We start from the raw sequence: 17,633 nt of genomic DNA on the forward strand, positions 1-17,633 counted from the left end.
TTCTTAGTATAATAACTTGCTCATCTTATTTCCACTATCAGCACCAAATTGCGGTATTCCACCTTTAACTGGTGATAACTTTGCTGCATGGAAGGATGCTCTCATGCTTACTCTTGGGTTGCTAGATTTCGATTATGCCTTAAAAGAGGATAAGCCAGCGGACCTTACTACTCAAAGTACTGCTGCTGAGCAGTTGACTCATGAAAAGTGGACTAGGTGTAACCGCATGTCTCTCATGTTTATGAAGCAATCCATCAGTAATGCAATCAGATGAGCTATTCCTAATTCTGAAGATGCTAAAACCTACTTGGCTTCTGTGGAGGCGCAGTTCAAGGGGACGTCTAAAGCACATGCTAGTACTCTTATTCTCAAGCTGGTGGCGACTAAGTATGATGGGAGGAGTGGCATTCGCAAGCACATCATGATGATGAATGCCATGGCCAATAAGCTGAAGGGCTGGAAATAGAAATTAGTGATGGTTTTCTCGTTCATTTCATCTTACTTCGCTTCCTTCGTCCTTTGAAGCATTCAAGATCAATTACAACACTCAGAAGGACAAATGGACGATGAGTGAGCTGGTCGCTATGTGCGTACAGGAGGAAGAGCGTATGAGGATGGATCGCACTACCGATGTTGCTAACTTCACTACCTCCAACTCTAAGAAGGGGAAGAACAATCATCAGAGGAAGGATGCTTCAAAAGTCCAAAGGCCTAATCCTAATACAAGTGCACCCTCCAGCTCTAAGAACTCCTTAGGCAGAATCCACTGCAAGTTCTGTAAAAAGATAGGACATATGCCAAAGGAATGCCCGGATTTTAAGGAGTGGCTGGCTAAGAAAGGTAACGATTATTTTATGATACTTGAGTCCTATAATTTAAGTGTTCCTGCTAATTCTTGGTGGTTTGATTCTGGTTCTATGGTTCATGTTACCAATTCAACTCAGGGATTCCTTACAATCCGGAAGCTGGAAAGAAACCAAAGAACGCTTAAGGTTGGGGATGATCGAGAATTAGAAGTGAAGGCCATTGGAACATTACAATTATTTATGAAAACTGGTTTATGTATTAAACTTTATGATACCTTATATGTTCCTGAGGTAACTCGGAACCTTGTATCAGGACCAAAGTTAGACATGGACGGTTTTATTGTTTCCCATGGTCATCGCAAACTCTCTATCCTCTATGATTCTGTTCTTTATGGTACTGGTGTTCTGGATGGTGGTCTCTATAGATTAGAACTGGATGATAATTTTTCCAAATCTTTGTTGTCATATAACATTAATGAATCAATCACAAAGATGAAAGAGAAACGAGACTTAGAGACTTCATCCATGTTGTGGCATCAGCGTTTAGGCCACATCTCAAAAGAACGATTAAATCGTCTTGTAAAGGATGAAGTCTTACCTCCTCTCGATTTCTCTGATTTTGGAACATGTGTCAAATGTCTTAAAGGTAAAATGACATTAGCGAATAAGAAAGGTGCCACTAGGAGCTCTAATTTATTAGAACTCATTCATACTGATATTAGTGGTCCCTACCAAATTGCTGGCATAACAGGACATGCTTCATTTATCACTTTTATTGATGATTATTCTCGTTACATGTACTTGTATCTTATTAAGGAGAAATCTTAATCTCTAACAACTTTTAAAGATTATAAGGCTGAAGTTGAAAAGCAATTAGATCGTCAGATTAAAGTTGTGAGATCAGATAGAGGCGGTGAATATTATGGAAGACATACTGATGTGGGTCAAGCTCCTGGTCCATTTTATGAGTTTTGTAAGGGCCAAGGGATTGTGAACCAATACACCATGCCTTGTACACCTTAGCAAAACGGTGTCGCTGAAAGAAGAAACTGTACCCTTATGAACATGGTGCGCAGTATGTAGCCAACACTAATTTACCATTATTTCTCTGGACTGAAGCGTTAAAAGCAGCTGTTCATGTACTCAATAGAGTTCCTTCTAAGTCTGTCCCTAAAACCCCTTATGAACTTTGGACAGGAAGGAAACCGAGTCTTAAATATATGAAAGTATGGGGCTGCATTGCTGAAGCAAAACTTTACAATCCTTTCCTAAGGAAACTTGACCCTAAAGCAGTTACCTGTTTCTTTATCGGGTATCCTGATAATTCAAAGGGTAATCGTTTCTATTGTCCTTCCCATGTCACCCGTATTGTTGAAACCAAGCGTGCTGCGTTCCTAGAGGATTTCAAGGTCAGTGTGAGCAGTATCAACCCTTACGAAGAATTGCGAGAAGTACAAGACGCGGGGGGAGAGACTCGTCGCTTACCATTACTCCGATTACTCCTCTTGTACCCAATGCAACTACTGCACCTGAAGCTACTGCACCAACTCCAAATTCACCTCTACAATTAGAACCCATTATTCCTCATGACGAAGGCACATCAAACGCACAACACCAAGACAACGCTGAACCCGATAATCCACTCAGGAGGTCATCTAGGCAAAGAAGGCCAACTAATTGGGATGATTATGTTACCTACCTGACTGAAATGGATCCCGGAAAGCTCAATGATCATATCTCTTACAATGAAGCCATAAGCAGTGATCAGTCTTCTGAATGGAATAAAGCAATGATTGATGAGCTTGAATCCATGAAGAAAAATGACGTTTGGGATTTGGTAGAATTACCCACCGGTGTTAAACCAGTAGGATGTAAATGGGTGTTCAAAACAAAACTGGATCCGAATGGGAACGTTGAACGCTACAAAGCGAGATTGGTTGCAAAGGGCTACACTCAGAAAGAGGGAATTGATTATCAAGAGACGTTTTCACCTGTCTCTCGTAAAGATTAATTAAGGATCGTTATGGCCCTAGTTGCTCATTTTGATTTAGAGTTACATCAGATGGACGTTAAAACCACTTTCCTTAACAGAGACTTGGACGAATATGTTTACATGAAGCAACCTAAAGGCTTTAAACCTGTAGGTCAGGAGCATCTAGTCTGTAAGTTGAAGAAATCCATTTACGGGTTAAAACAAGCATCACCGTCAGTGGTACCTCAAGTTTGATGAAGTCATGAAGAAACAAGGTTTTATGATAAATCAAGTGGATCAATGCACCTAACTCAAGATGAGTGGGAGCAACTTTACTATATTTTTCCTTTACGTAGATGATATTCTATTGGCAAGTAATAGTTTAGACATGTTGCATGAGTCGAAGCGGTTACTCTCGCATAACTTCGACATGAAGTATCTCGGAGATGTTTCTTACGTCATTGGCATCGAAATCCACCGAGATAGACACAAAGGGATCTTAGGATTGTCTCAAAAGGCTTACATAGATCGTGTCCTTACACGTTACAACATGCAACAGTGCAAACCCTCCGTCGCTCCAGTAGTTAAAGGAGATGTTTTCGGTTCATTCCAGTGTCCGACAACAGAGGTTGAGAAGGAGTAAATGAGCCAGATACCTTACGCGTCAGTAGTCGGGAGCCTGATGTATGCTCAAGTCTGTACTCGCCTAGATATCGCTTATATTGTTGGAATGCTAGGCCGTTATCAGACTAATCCTGGCCTAGATCACTGGAAAGCAGCTAAGAAGGTACTTCGATATCTGCAAGGGACGAAAGACTGTAAAATGACTTATAGGAGAAGTGATCATTTAGAAGTGGTGGGCTATTCTGATTCTGACTTTGCAAAATGCAAAGATGACAAGAAATCCATTTCGGGCTATATCTTTATGTTACCAGGCAGCCCTATCTCATGGAAGAGTCATAAACAACAGTTGACCACAACTTCCAAAATGATGGCAGAGTACATTGTTGTTTATAACGCAACCTGTCATGGAATATTGCTTAGAAATCTGATCACTGGACTCAAAATCGTTAATTCCATTTCTAGACCATTGAAGCTTTATTGTGATAATTCAGCTGCCGTTAGTTTCTCGAACAGTAACAGTTCGACTGGAGCTGGTTTATATCTCGATACAAAATATCTGTTCGTACGTGAACGAGTTGAGGAAAATAATGTTTGTATCGAGTATATTAGTACTAAAGATATGCTTACGGATCCGATGACTAAAGGTCTCCCTCCTAAGGTTTATGAAGAACATGTTCGGAATATGGGATTTAGTAAAGACCTTGTTTACATATTGTACTAGCTTATGTTTTATGATTAATGAAATTTCCTCAGTTTGATTTTGTATGTCTCTTAGAATATGTTCAACCAGTATAATGGCATATAGACAAATAAAGTTACAAATCAAACAAAGGGCTTATGCGTATTTTGGTCATAATGATTAGGTTTTAAATTAAGGCTATAGTATGACTAATGAGGGTCCTGAGTCGCATAATGATTCAACGGCTGTATTTCTCTGCTATAGTACTTGTTTAAGGCTAAAATGAGTGTTAACTCCTGATCAGGCTTATCTAATACTCATGGTAAATGATTACTCGACTAAGTGGGAGAATGTAAGATTAAATATATTATGTTTTAATATTTAATCTAGTAGCCATTATAATCATTTACATAATATAGATCAAAATATATAATAACCTATTAAATAATTAGTTGGTAATTGTTGATGGACCATATTACCCTTATTAACTAATTAGGTTTCCTCTTAGGTGCTTATATAAGGAGAATTATGTAGAGGTCATAAGGTTACACACTTAATCAGATAACCTAATCATAATATTTAATAAGTGTCAGTGTATTATATGTTTTGTTCATGAACAATTATTTGTGTTCGTTTGTTTCCATTTGTGTTCATGAACATTAGTTTGTGCTCATTTGTGTTCGTCAACGTTTGTTTTTGTCTGTTGCCTAAAATTAACAAACAAACACAAACGAACACGAACACGAACAAGTTCATTTCCTTAACAAACGAACAATGAACATAAAATCTCGTTCGATAAGTGTTCGTGAACGGTTCGCGAACACATATATTTTCTAACAAACGAACACGAACAATGTCTTGTTCGTGTTCGTTCGGTTCGTTTGCAGCCCTATATATATACTAACGACCATGCAGGATAGAAATCACTTGTCGAAGGCAAAGAATGTTGGTTATCAGGCCCTAAGGATCAAACACAACTCACCTAATGCAACTCAGATTTACTGCTTGAACTTTCTTAATTGCAATTTTGAAAAGGGTACAAAAATAAGAACCTATCTACTGCCCTATTTATAAATAAAAGAGTTAAATGCCATTTTAGTCCCTGTAGTTTGGGCTATTTTACTAGTTTAGTCCAAAGGTTTCATTTTTCTCCTGTGGGTCCAAAAATGTTTCACCGTTACCATTTCAGTCCACTGGGTTAAGTTCATCTATTTTTTCTTTTAACAAGAAGGGCAATTCGGTCATTTTATATGTAATTATGTTAACTAGAAGGGCAATTCGGCCATAGAAAATGACCGAATTGACCTTCTTGTTAACAGGAAAAAATGGATGAAGTTAACCCAGTGGACTAAAATGGCAACGATGAAACCTTTTTGGACCCACAGGCGAAAAATGAAACATTTGGACTAAACTGGCAAAATGGCTCCAAACCAATATTACCTCTCACAAAACCATAAAATTATACAAAAATTTTCTGCATATTTTAGAATCGGGATATGAATATACAAACACAACAACTGTAGCGACCGATATTATCATATTACCATATATACCCGCCAAGGGTCGGGTTTCTAGGGCTACAGCCAGTTAGGTGTTATGATCTTAGCTGGAGCTACAGCTGAGGGCTGAGAGTCTCGGATCTTGGCTAGAGACCGATATAGCAATCTAACACTCTCTGCATTATCAAGTATCTTCGTACAAATCACAACATGCCTGTGTTTTAAAGGTTTTTAAGACATGAATATATCTTAATTTTCATGGAACATAAGGAATTAATAATAATGACAAAAATATAAAGATATTAGAGATCACTAAATATGTGTAAGTTTAAGTACTTTTCCTTCGCAAAGAGTTGACTTTAAAAGTGGTTTAAGTTGTTATTAGATGTAAATTATTCTGTTGATCCTAAACATCCTAATAAAGTATTTGAACTACAAAGGTCTATACATATCCCGAAGGTATTTTATAAATAAAAATGTATATGAGTTTATCACATTGTTGAGTGTACAAGTTTAAAAGTTAAGACTATAAAATATAATGGAAGCCTTACTTTTAACAAAGATTTTTCCAACCATTTTAACACTTACTATTATTTATAAAAGAGTTGAGAGATCTAATCAAGACTTCTGGTCCGTTTTATTATTAAAGTTGATTTGTGTGTTTTCTGTGATCTTGCATTTGATCTCTAGTCTATTGACTTTTTCAATTTTGTGTATTTTCAATCTAGTCTGAATCTTTAAATCTGTAAGTCGTAGTTATGAAGACTTGTTAAGAAGCGTGTTTAATATCCAAATGATGATGATACATTTAAGAAATCATTAATCAATATCGCCTAAAGATGATATCACATGCAACATAGCTTTCGAACAACTTATAACAAAGAACTAGATAGATTGAAGCATTCTACAACTTCATTTTCCAAATGGGTTTAAACTCTACTACTTAAATGTCGCTAACGCATAACTATTTAACTATACATACCAAAATACAAAACAAACTACCAGGTCGGTCCGTAGCATGGCATGGAAATTTGATGATTAATTATAGGTAACAGAGAAAGGGAATGGACATGGAGGTTTGTTTACTTCAACAACGCCTTCAAGCATCTGGATAACTTTCCTCATGGTTGGCCGCACCAAAGGGTTTTCTTGTACGCACCAAAGTCCAACCTTAACAAACGTCATTAGCCTCTTGTAGTCATCTAAGGCCTCCGAATCATTCTCAAGAAACACGTCTAGTTTACCTTCTTGATAGCAATCCCATGCCCAATCAGTTAAAACCGCCACCACATCTTTAGAATCACTATCATTAATAATCACACTCTTTCTACATGAAATCGTTTCTAGTAGCAACATGTTAGGGGTATCGAATCAGAGTAGGCTCGAGCGGAAGCGGAACAAACACACACACACACTAGCAGAAAATAAAGAACACGAGAATTTACGTGGTTCGGTCAGGGTGACCTACGTCCACGGGTTACAACTAGGGTTTTACTTTTATTAGATGCTCACAACTGTTTTCAGAATGATACAGACTACAGTTACATAATAGGTATTTATAGAACAAGATTAGGGTTTCCTACTTGGTCAACAAGTTAACTAAGTGGGCCTAATAACTAGGGCCGGCTAACCCTAACTAGGGCAGGCTAACCCTAATTAGGGCCGGCTACCCTAAAGCCTACGAACCCAACAATCTCCTACTCGGAGGCTTTGTATAGTCCACAAAGTGCATCCAAGAAACCCATCACCAGTAACTTCAGTAATCTTTACGTTCAAGTCTTCCCAGCCTCCAGTTCCAAGAACAAGCTAAGACTTCAGTCACATCCAAGCCACCTAGTTACAACCACACCTCTCATCAAGTAACTGAGAGACCAGTTGAAGCTCCCACAAGCTCCAACCCAACAGTCTTATTAGACCCATTCTCTATCTCAACCGGCTTGCATGATCCACCAGCTCCAGAGATACACCGTGAATTAATACCACTCTCCACATTTTGCAAACTATTTCCAAGAGAGCTTTTTTCTTCAGTCGGAATCTTCGTCTTCAAAACCCAACGGTTCTTTGTGATTGTACCCGAAACACGACCCATGCTCCCACTATCACCAAATCCCCTGACTGGCTTAAACTTAGACCCCCGACCACATTCAACTGACATCCCCAAAGCACCAGAATTCAAGTTTGCAAATTGAACCCTCTTCCGCTTACTAGATTCAGTGAACCAGACTTTATGTTGTACAGGGACGGCTACTCCCTCAGCAGGTATCTCAACTAGATACAACGATCCTCGTCTCCTCCCACAGGCAACAACAAGATTTCCATCAATCACCTTCCACTTCCCACCACCAAACTTAACATCTAGTCCATGTTTATCCAGTTGACTAACAGAAATAAGTTTCTTCGTTAAACCTGGAATTACCCTGACGTTCTTTAAGTTCCATTTAGCGCCCAGTGGAGTCTTCAGATTGACATCTCCCATACCCGTAACATTAAGAACATGACCGTTAGCTAATCGTACCTTTTCAAAGTCTCCTTTTTTCAGATTCACCATCGTCTCCCCGTTGTGCATGGCGTGAAACGAAGAACCAGAATCCATAGCCCAAGAATCTATAGACTCTTCACAGCAAACCAGTACGTCACCATCAGATTCATCTGACACAACACTGTTTACATGCTGCTTACCAGCCTCTTTCTTAGGATCAGGACACTCGTTTTTAACATGCCCCTTTTCACCACAGTTCCAACACTTCACATTCTTCCCAGCTTTAGACAAGCTTTTCCCACGACTCCCACTGCTTCTGTTTTTACCTCTTCCCCTGCTAACACTGAGCATACCAGAAGTAGATCCTCCACTAGTGTTCCTCCGGCGAACGTCTTCACCCAAAACACTATCCCGGACCCGATCAAACTTCAAATTTCCAGTTCCAGCAGTTTCAGTGACCGTTGTCACAAATCCTGACCAACTATCAGGTAAGGAAGATAACAAAACCACAGCCTGAGTGTCATCATCCAACTTCATACCCACAGTTGCTAACCTGGACAAAATTGAATTGACCTCGTTAATGTGATCAGCAACTGAACTGCCTTCGTTCATTCTCATATTAAATAGTTCCCTCATCAAGAACACCCTATTACCGGCAGACGGCTTCTCATACATATTTGACAGAGCTTCTAACATATCACGAGCAGTTGTTTCTTTCATGATATTAAATGCAACGCTCCTCGTCAAAGCCAATGTAATTTTACCTCTTGCCTTTTTGTCCTTTGAGTTCCAAATTGCTTCGGCAGCTTTATCCATTCCAGCACGCATTCACCAAGCAACGCCTCTATTTGCATTCTCCACCAAGCAAAATCAGTACCGTTGAACTTCTCGATTCGGAACTTCCCGTCTTCAGCCATAGCAAACGAGAAAAAACCAGAAAAAACCACAAGGAACCAAGCAACCGAACCCCGAGCAACTTTCAATAAACCAGAAACCCGGAGTACCCGAACCAGCGACTTCTCTTGCAAACCCGAGCGTAAAATCAGCGAATAACCAGGATTTAAGAACCGAAACCCTAATCGCTAAACACCCCAAAACCACCAGATCTGCAACAGCAAACCCTACGGCGCAAACCCTAGACCTTACGAGCCGTAACCAGAGAATAGGTACGGGCCGTAAACAAGTCAGCGGCGACAGCAGCAACAGCAGATCAAGATCTCTCGTCCAGCTCTCTCTCCTTCTCCTGCGATAACCGTGTGAACCGTGTATTTAACTAAACCTTTGGCTCTGTACCACTTGTTAGGGGTATCGAATCAGAGTAGGCTCGAGCGGAAGCGGAACAAACACACACACACTAGCAGAAAATAAAGAACACGAGAATTTACGTGGTTCGGTCAAGGTGACCTACGTCCACGGGTTGCAACTAGGGTTTTACTTTTATTAGATGCTCACAACTGTTTTCAGAATGATACAGACTACAGTTACATAATAGGTATTTATAGAACAAGATTAGGGTTTCCTACTTGGTCAACAAGTTAACTAAGTGGGCCTAATAACTAGGGCCGGCTAACCCTAACTAGGGCAGGCTAACCCTAATTAGGGCCGGCTACCCTAAAGCCTACGAACCCAACACAACACACCAAAGCTATATACATCAACCATTACCGTGACCGGGGTGTTCCTAAACCATTCAGGAGCAACAAATCCTTTTGTTCCTCTTATTCCAGTACTCGTTCGACTTTGATCCATCATCAAAAGCTTTGCCAATCCAAAGTCAGAAATTTTAGCATTGTAGCAGTCTTCAAGAAGTATGTTTTGAGGCTTTATGTCACAGTGGATGACTTGGGTACTACATTCTTCCTGAAGGTATGCAAGTCCCTTTGCGATGCCTACAGCAATATGACTCCTCAGTTTCCAACGCGGTCTCATATCTCCAAAAAGAAAGCCTGCCAACGTGCCATTGCTCATGTACTCGTAAATCAATAACCGCTGATCACCATCATCACAATAGCCAAGAAGTTCGACCAAATTTTTGTGATGAGTCTTTGCAATAGCATTGACCTCGGTCTGGAATTCCTTTTCACCATCTTGAAATGCCTTGTTTAGCTTCTTCATTGCCACGGTTTTTACCCCTATTAGGGGAGGGGGTGGTTCACTAGTGATAGAAATTATCACTCACAAGCACCAATCAAGTTCCGCCATGTCATCGACCATTTTTCCATCACTCACAACCTTTTTTAGTGGGGATGGTCATCACTCATCACCACACCCAACAATTTCCCCCCAACCAACAATTACACTCACAAAAATAAATCATCACGCGTTGTACAAATAACGAAAATCGATTTCGTTGAACATATAACGCGTTATACTTGTTGCCGGCGGTGGACATTAACACGTGCTCATTTGTTCCCGTGATAGTATCACGGACGAGCCCGGGTTCTCTTACACCTTTATAAACTATCCCAAAAGCCCCCTTTCCTAGTTCATCCTTGAACCCGCCGGTAGCTTCAACCAACTCTTGATATGTGAATTGAGCCAGATTAGTATCAACGGATTTACTACATGGGGAATGATTTGTGGTAGTATTGGAAATATACATGTATCCGGTCTCATCAAAGATCAACTGTAAACCAGAATTGGTTGTATTGGAGTCATCGCTGGTGTCACTACTATAGTAGACATTATATAATATACCAGAAGGTATATCGCGCTTCCTAAGAATAAGATTTCCATTTGGAAGCAAAGTCAACTGATATCTTCCGATAGAGAAGTTTGTTTCGCTTATCTTTGAATTGATCTCTTCCTCTCTCTCCATAACCTGAGTAGGCAGTATGGTATCTGTTGGAAAGCGAAAGCTCTCCCAGATCTTGCGAGAAATGCTATCAACAATTACAAAATTACCAGTGTCGTTCATAAAACCATATGCAAGCTCAGAGTTATTGGACCCAGAAGTCCATATCTCTTTACCTTGAGGATCACTCAGTACGAGCCCACGCCCATTTGTTAGCTCAACTTTTGATCCTGTAGGCACCATAGGACCACCTTTTGGATACCAGACGATGGTCTTCTCAGGTATTTTGTCATACCATATGGATAACAAAAAGCTATCTTGCTGAATTCGTTGGAACCCAAAGGCAAAATCACCCGAAGGTGAGAGCCATGGTCTGCCATTTTCTGTTGCTATGAGCGATGTACCCACCCGTACAGAACCAGTTCCATTTATTTGTTGTGCTACAATCGAAAAGGGTAGAAAGATGGTTGAAAGAATGAGATATAGGACTCTAGCCATACTACGATATGAAAACCATACCCGCTATAAAGACAAAGATTTTAAGTAGTCAACAAAGTTTTTCTTGACAGGCAAGTGTTTGAAGTTTCAATAAGAAAGAAGTTGGACAAGTCTTGAGTTAAGGATCGATCTTAACAGGGAAGGAGCTTAGTGGGAACCGGGGGTGCACCCCCCCCCCCCCATGTTTCGGTTAGAAGTGTAAAATTTCAGATTTTTCGTTCGAAAATTTTAAAATTATATAAGATCGCCCCCCCCCCCTCGAAACTTTTGGTCAGACTCCGCCACTGGATCTTGACATTGAACTTTCCATAAGAAGGAGATGTCATAGGACACAGGCCCACATTAAACTTTCCACATTTAAAATGTAAACATTTTTGTTTCATCAAGCTTAATTTCTTGTGGACTATAGTGGACAGCATATATATAAAGACAAACTGTCCTACTAAAACTATATGAGGCGTCTTAAGAATGCTCACTGTGACAAGGATATAAGTTGAAGAAGCCTTTCTTTACTTGTCTAACTATCCCGTCAAAGTAGAAGCAAAAGCGGAAAGTCTGATCAACGAAGCAGAAGCAGAAGCGAAAAGTCTCTATACGTAAAGAAGTAGAATTGAAAGGTCTTTCTCCTTATAACTTGTGGCTCATGTAACTCGTTATTTAGTTCAGTAAAAACTTGTGTTTCACTCAAGCTAACTGGCTCGTATAGCATTCTAGATGAGATAGTTTGATTGAATCAGTATTCATCATTAATTTTCACTGTATATTGGTAAATATGTACTCTATTGTTCGTGCATGATTGGTTACTGACCAATAGAATAGTACTCGCAGGGACTATTTGTGTCAAACTGCGAAACTATGCAGATTCGTATGCAAGAGACATGCGATTGATCTTACAAACGCAAGTCTCATGCGTTAGACGGTTTGTACAGAAAAATGGCCAAGTGTAAATTTTTTATAAGTTGTCATGTTTGTTTTGCAGAAATGGCACGATTTATTTAAGACTTGTCTAATTTGGAATTTATATCTGACTTGTTATTTGTGACTCCACGAGTTAGCTTGAGTTGAAGACGGGCATAGAATATACCTAGGATGAACGTTGACAAATCAATACAGCTCAGCTTGTATTGTTACGAGCTCGAGTCCTAATTAGTGTCGGCTCCCCTCGGTCCGCTCATAGGTTGATCAGTAAGGCAGTTTAGTGACAAGAAATTGGTCAATTATTGTTGGTATGTTTATTTTAGGAGTTTATTTTTGTTCATCTCCTGGTTTTCCGGTTCTATATTGTGTGGTGGTTTAATCTGGGCCTTCACCCGGAACCAGGTATTGTTAGGAACCAATCCTACCCACGGGTACACTATCATGTGGTAATCCTATGCTTTGAAACCAGTTCCAACCAAATAATACCCTGCGTGATGTTAGTGCAGTTGTCTGTCGACTTCATCTTCGTTCGAGTCTTAGATTAGAAATGACAGACCATGGCACGTTGTACGAGAAAATGTCGAAAATTAGGGTTAAAGCTAATTCCGCACGGAATTAACAACCTAATTCCGCACGGAATTAACAACCTAATTCCGCTTGAACATGGTATTTCGTTTGTACTTGTAATTTCGTTTGAACAAGTAATTCCGCATGAAACATGATCATGCGAAATTACTCAGCCTATATATAGGTGCTAGGTCTAGTCATTTCGTACGGAAATTAGTTCCGCTGAGCCAAAGTGTCTACTGAGTTGTAAACCGCGTGTTTTCAATAAAATAGACAGTTAATAGTAATTCCGGTGTTATACAAGCTAAACGAAGACTATTTCAATGAATTCCGCCTCTGAACTATTCTAAGACCTCTTCTGAATGACTCGTTAGGTCGACAACTCGATCCTACACCTGAACTGGTTAAAACACGACAAAAAAACCCAGAACCGGAACCAAACTGATCACTTGCCTCTTCAAAAACTAGTTACATACCGAACCCAGTCCACTATAACCGGTTTTGACCCCCTTTGACAATACCCGAAACGAGTTCGAAACCAGTCCACTATGACCAGTTTTGACCCCCTTTGACAATACCCAAAACCCGCTTGTAACTGAACAGCTTTTCAGAAAAAAATAAATAAATAACCAGTTTTGTGCAACTCTAGCGTCCTTGACGAATCTAATATTTAATTTGCTACTGATTTAAAATTTTATAATAGGTCAGAAAAAAAAAATCATCTTTTATACTTGAGCAGCATAATGTTATATTCACAGTATTTACATATTTAATTTACACTTCGACATTTTTTTCAAAGAAAAAAATATAAATTTTGCATTATTGCAGTTACCAGTTGTCTCATTGCAAAAGCAAATACTTTGCAAAGATGGTGAGACTTTTATTAGAAATTATATATGATAATTATATTTTACAATTAGAGCTGCTGATTAAGAACTCAAGGTAAAATGCTTCAACCCGATATTACCTCTCACAAAATCGTATAGTTATATGAAAATTTTCTACATTTTTTAGAACCGGGTTACGAATATACAAACACCACAACTGTAGTGACCGATATTACCATATATACCCGCCAAGGCTACAGCCAGTTGGGTGTTACTATCTTAGCTGGAGCTACAGTTGAGGGCTGAGAATCTCGGATTTTGGCTAGAGACCGGTATTGCAATTTAACACTCTCTGCATTATCAAGTGTCTTCACAACATACCTGTGTTTTAAAGGTTTTTAATATATCTTAATATTCATGGAACAGATAGTAATAATAAATATAATTATTATTATTATAATAATAACAATAATAATAATAATAATAATATGAAGATGTTAATATTTGATTACGAAGACTGACCATCCGTTTAGGCATTGAGTTGTTACAATGGCTTCACGACCAACAAAACGAGGAGGTGTTCTTTTATTACCCTGAAAATAAAATACTTACAAAAGTTATAAGCTACACGAATATATGCAAGTAAGGCTGGCAAATCGTGTCTTAACAGGTTTAACAGGTTTCTGACGGCGCGCACAACATAAGTTTCAAACATGATTACGACTCGTTTAACTACTTTCTACCTCATGTTTATAAAACAGTTTTATGTTTTATGTACAAAGATGAATAAATGATAGATCCTAACATTGTAATTTTAATTATTTTAAAAATTAAAAAAGTCAAAGGGTGTATTTTTCAGTCAATCGTGTCTTAATGCAAGTAATCAAGGTTAATTTAAACATGATATATATCAATATATGAAACTAGAAAGAAAACAGATTTAAAAGTAAAATGTCATTTTTGTCTCTTGAGGTTTGGCTAGTTTTGGGACTTTTGTCCAAAGGCTTGTTTTTCCGCATCTGGATCCAAAAGGTTTGAAATCTTGTCATTTTCATCTGGCTCGTTAACTCCGTCCGTTTTTTCTCCGTTAAGTCAGGGGTATTTCCGTCTTTTTTTAACTTAGAGGGCAATTCGGTCTTTTTCACTTTATGTACAAGCATTGAGCAAAATGTACAGGTATTCAAAATACCCTTAACGAAGAAAAAAGACGAAAATACCCCTGACTTAACAGAGAAAAATGGATAGAGTTAACGAGCTAGATGGAAATGGCAAGATTTCAAACCTTCTGGATGAAGATGCAGAAAAAAAAAACCTTTAGACGAAAGTCGCAAAACTGGCCAAACCTCGGAGACGTAAATGGCATTTTACTCCAGATTTAATCAATAACCTTGATAATAACGCGTTCAGACACACAAAATGGAAATTGAACGCCCCGGCCTCTGATTTGTTCCGCATATGATACATCGCCATAATTACTTCTATCCTGCATGAGCCAAGAAGACAACATAAAAAAATTCAAAATCCTTTTTCTGTAAATAACAATCTTTGAATGATCCATGAAGGAAAAAAAACAAACCTGATCTAATTTGTTTCTTCTTTTAGTCGCGCGATTTCTTTGCAACTCTTCTTCCCTAAGAAACGCATGAACAGCAGATCGCAGAGCTACATAAACGAAACAAAAATGCGTAAAAAATTACCATACTTGATAAGATCACATAAAGCATCAAAGTTATAAAAACCAAATCTACCGATAATTAAAATAAGAAAGAAAAGAACTTTTCTTACATAAATTTGGAGCAACTGAGCTTTCTGATAGAGGTTGCGAACAAGTGTAGCATGCTTTCTGGGAAACATATCGTACATAACGACAGTCAGCACATATTTTGGAATCAGGAACTAGAAAGCATAACAAACATGAACTACATTGATCAAAAGATTGAATGCTAATGAAGCGTAGCGTATTTGCGAAAGAAAAACCGACGATATAAATCATAATAAGAGGACTTCACATACTAACCACCCTCATAACATGCTGCATTCCACTGCTACCAAAAGAATGCCCACAAGGTAATATCATCGCATCATCCATGAGAGCTCCTCTGTATGAACATAAAACCATAAACGTGTAACAAAACATGAACTTTATATATATTGTTACATTAACATAAGCCTTAACGTCAAATTGAACCTTTTACTATCCTACACGTCTACAAGTAGGGCTGCAAGCAAACCAAACGTTCAGCGAACAGTTCGTGAACCGTTCGGCGGGAAGTTCGTTTGTGTTTGTTCGTTTATTAAACAAACGAACACGAACAAGAAATTTCGTTGGTTTAGTTAAATGAACAAACATGAACAGAGGTCGTGTTCGTCCGTTTATGTTCGTGAACGTTCGATAACGTGTCCATTTGTGTTCGATATTTCATTAGTGTTTTTAGTTTTTATATCTATTTAAAAATACTTCAAAATTCCGACAAATTAAATATCTAATAAGTGTCAGTGTATTATATATTATGTTCATGAAACGATTGTTTGCGTTCGTTTGTTTCCATTTGTGTTAACATTAGTTTGTGCTCATTTGTGTTCGTCAACGTTTGTTTTTGTTCGTTGCCTAAAATTAACAAACAAACACAAACGAACACGAACACGAACAAGTTCATTTCCTTAACAAACGAACACGAACATAAAATCTTGTTCGATAAGTGTTCGTGAACGGTTCGCGAACACATATATTTCTTAACAAACGAACACGAACAAGGTCTTGTTCGTGTTCGTTCGGTTCGTTTGCAGCCCTATCTACAAGATTTGTAACTGAACTTTGGACCTATGGAGTAAATGCGTAACAATCATCAAACGATGCGTAGGTAACTTGCCATGATAATATATATAATTTTTAAAGAAACTCACGTTAAAGGATCCGAGAGTATCGTCCTTAATGACTCCCCTGATCCACCCGAATATGAACCACTCTTTCGTCCACTAAACCCGCACCCATTCTCAACCAACATATCTTTAAACCCTGCACCCGAACCCTCCACTCCATTAAACAACTGCGAGTAGTACAATTCACCATTCGGATCCGCAACCGTTATAGCATTTTGATACCGACATATTTGCCCTTGCTGATGATTCTCAACTGAACTTGATCTCACATCATTCATATCATTTCCTGACATACTAACACTCCCTTCCTTCATCACTTCCCTAACCGAACCTAAAACGGAACAATTAACAAACATATATAAAAATTACAAAAATCATAAAAATCATAAAAATCATAAAAATCACAAAAACCATAAAAAATATAAAATTAAAACAACTGCTCCAAAACCTAACAAAAATAATACACAATCACAAATAATGTTATAAAATTATAAAAATCACAAGAATTAAGCAAAATTGCTTCAATACTTATTATAAAAATCTTATAAAAAAACTGCTTAAAATTTAGAAATAATAAAATTATAAAAACTTACCATGCCTCATTTTCACATCACCATTTTTCTCACCGCTGACGTCATCATCCATATCGTCGACGTCATCATCGTCACTCTCCGATCCATCACCGCTAGGTGAGCTGGAACTCCTACCGCTTCTAACCTCCCACTCGTGGACGCCACGGTGGTACGGCGGAGCAGATTCCGGCAAGCTCCGGCGGAATTCGGCACCGGCGTGATGTTCATAGTGGCGATTTTGATGCTCGATGAAGCCGGTGAGCTCTCGAGTGGTTTTGTCATTGTTATTGTTGTTGCCGGAGCTGTGTGTGGCGGTATGGTGGTTAGGGCGGTGGTTTTGAGGCGGCGGCTGGTGCGGCGGATTGCGGTGGAAGCCTAGGGTGGCGTCGTGGTGGAAGAGGAGGTGGTGGTTATCGGAGCAGTGTGAGAGTACTAGAGCGATCTCTTCGGAAGCCATGGTGGTGATGAAAGTGTAAAACCCTAACCCTAATTTTGTTAATTGTGATGGGAAATTGGGA

At 38.8% G+C, this 17,633-nt stretch overlaps 2 protein-coding genes across 2 annotated transcripts; both read right to left on the bottom strand.

Annotated features, from left to right (window-relative positions):
* Window positions 1–9,670: 9,670 nt before the first annotated feature.
* LOC110867131 (G-type lectin S-receptor-like serine/threonine-protein kinase RLK1) lies at window positions 9,671–11,351 on the bottom strand. The gene is made up of 2 exons (XM_022116269.1): window positions 10,432–11,351; window positions 9,671–10,214 (listed from the first exon to the last, which is right to left on the bottom strand). The coding sequence occupies exons 1-2, from the start codon at window positions 11,349–11,351 to the stop codon at window positions 9,671–9,673; spliced, it is 1,464 nt and encodes a 487-aa protein (XP_021971961.1).
* A 2,344-nt stretch (window positions 11,352–13,695) lies between these two features.
* Window positions 13,696–17,627, bottom strand: LOC110869069 (U-box domain-containing protein 62). Its single transcript, XM_022118363.2, has 8 exons — window positions 17,137–17,627; window positions 16,568–16,874; window positions 15,681–15,762; window positions 15,449–15,506; window positions 15,240–15,325; window positions 15,051–15,146; window positions 14,186–14,256; window positions 13,696–14,044 (listed from the first exon to the last, which is right to left on the bottom strand). Exons 1-8 carry the CDS (start codon window positions 17,570–17,572, stop codon window positions 13,918–13,920), a joined length of 1,263 nt encoding a protein of 420 aa, XP_021974055.1. The 5' UTR covers window positions 17,573–17,627; the 3' UTR covers window positions 13,696–13,917.
* Window positions 17,628–17,633: the final 6 nt, after the last annotated feature.

Source organism: Helianthus annuus, chromosome 7 (assembly GCF_002127325.2).
Source record: "Helianthus annuus cultivar XRQ/B chromosome 7, HanXRQr2.0-SUNRISE, whole genome shotgun sequence".
In the NCBI taxonomy this organism is placed as follows: domain Eukaryota; kingdom Viridiplantae; phylum Streptophyta; class Magnoliopsida; order Asterales; family Asteraceae; genus Helianthus; species Helianthus annuus.

Coding starts and splice junctions, on each gene's coding strand:
- LOC110867131 (XM_022116269.1), bottom strand. CDS start 11,351: ATGGCTAGAGTCCTATATCTCATTCTTTCAACCATCTTTCTACCCTTT. Junction 10,215..10,431: donor ATGTCCACCGCCGGCAACAA/GTATAACGCGTT, acceptor TTCTATCACTAG/TGAACCACCCCCTCCCCTAA.
- LOC110869069 (XM_022118363.2), bottom strand. CDS start 17,572: ATGGCTTCCGAAGAGATCGCTCTAGTACTCTCACACTGCTCCGATAAC. Junction 15,507..15,680: donor TGCAGCATGTTATGAGGGTG/GTTAGTATGTGA, acceptor TATGTTTCCCAG/AAAGCATGCTACACTTGTTC. Junction 14,045..14,185: donor ACTCAATGCCTAAACGGATG/GTCAGTCTTCGT, acceptor TTTAAAACACAG/GTATGTTGTGAAGACACTTG.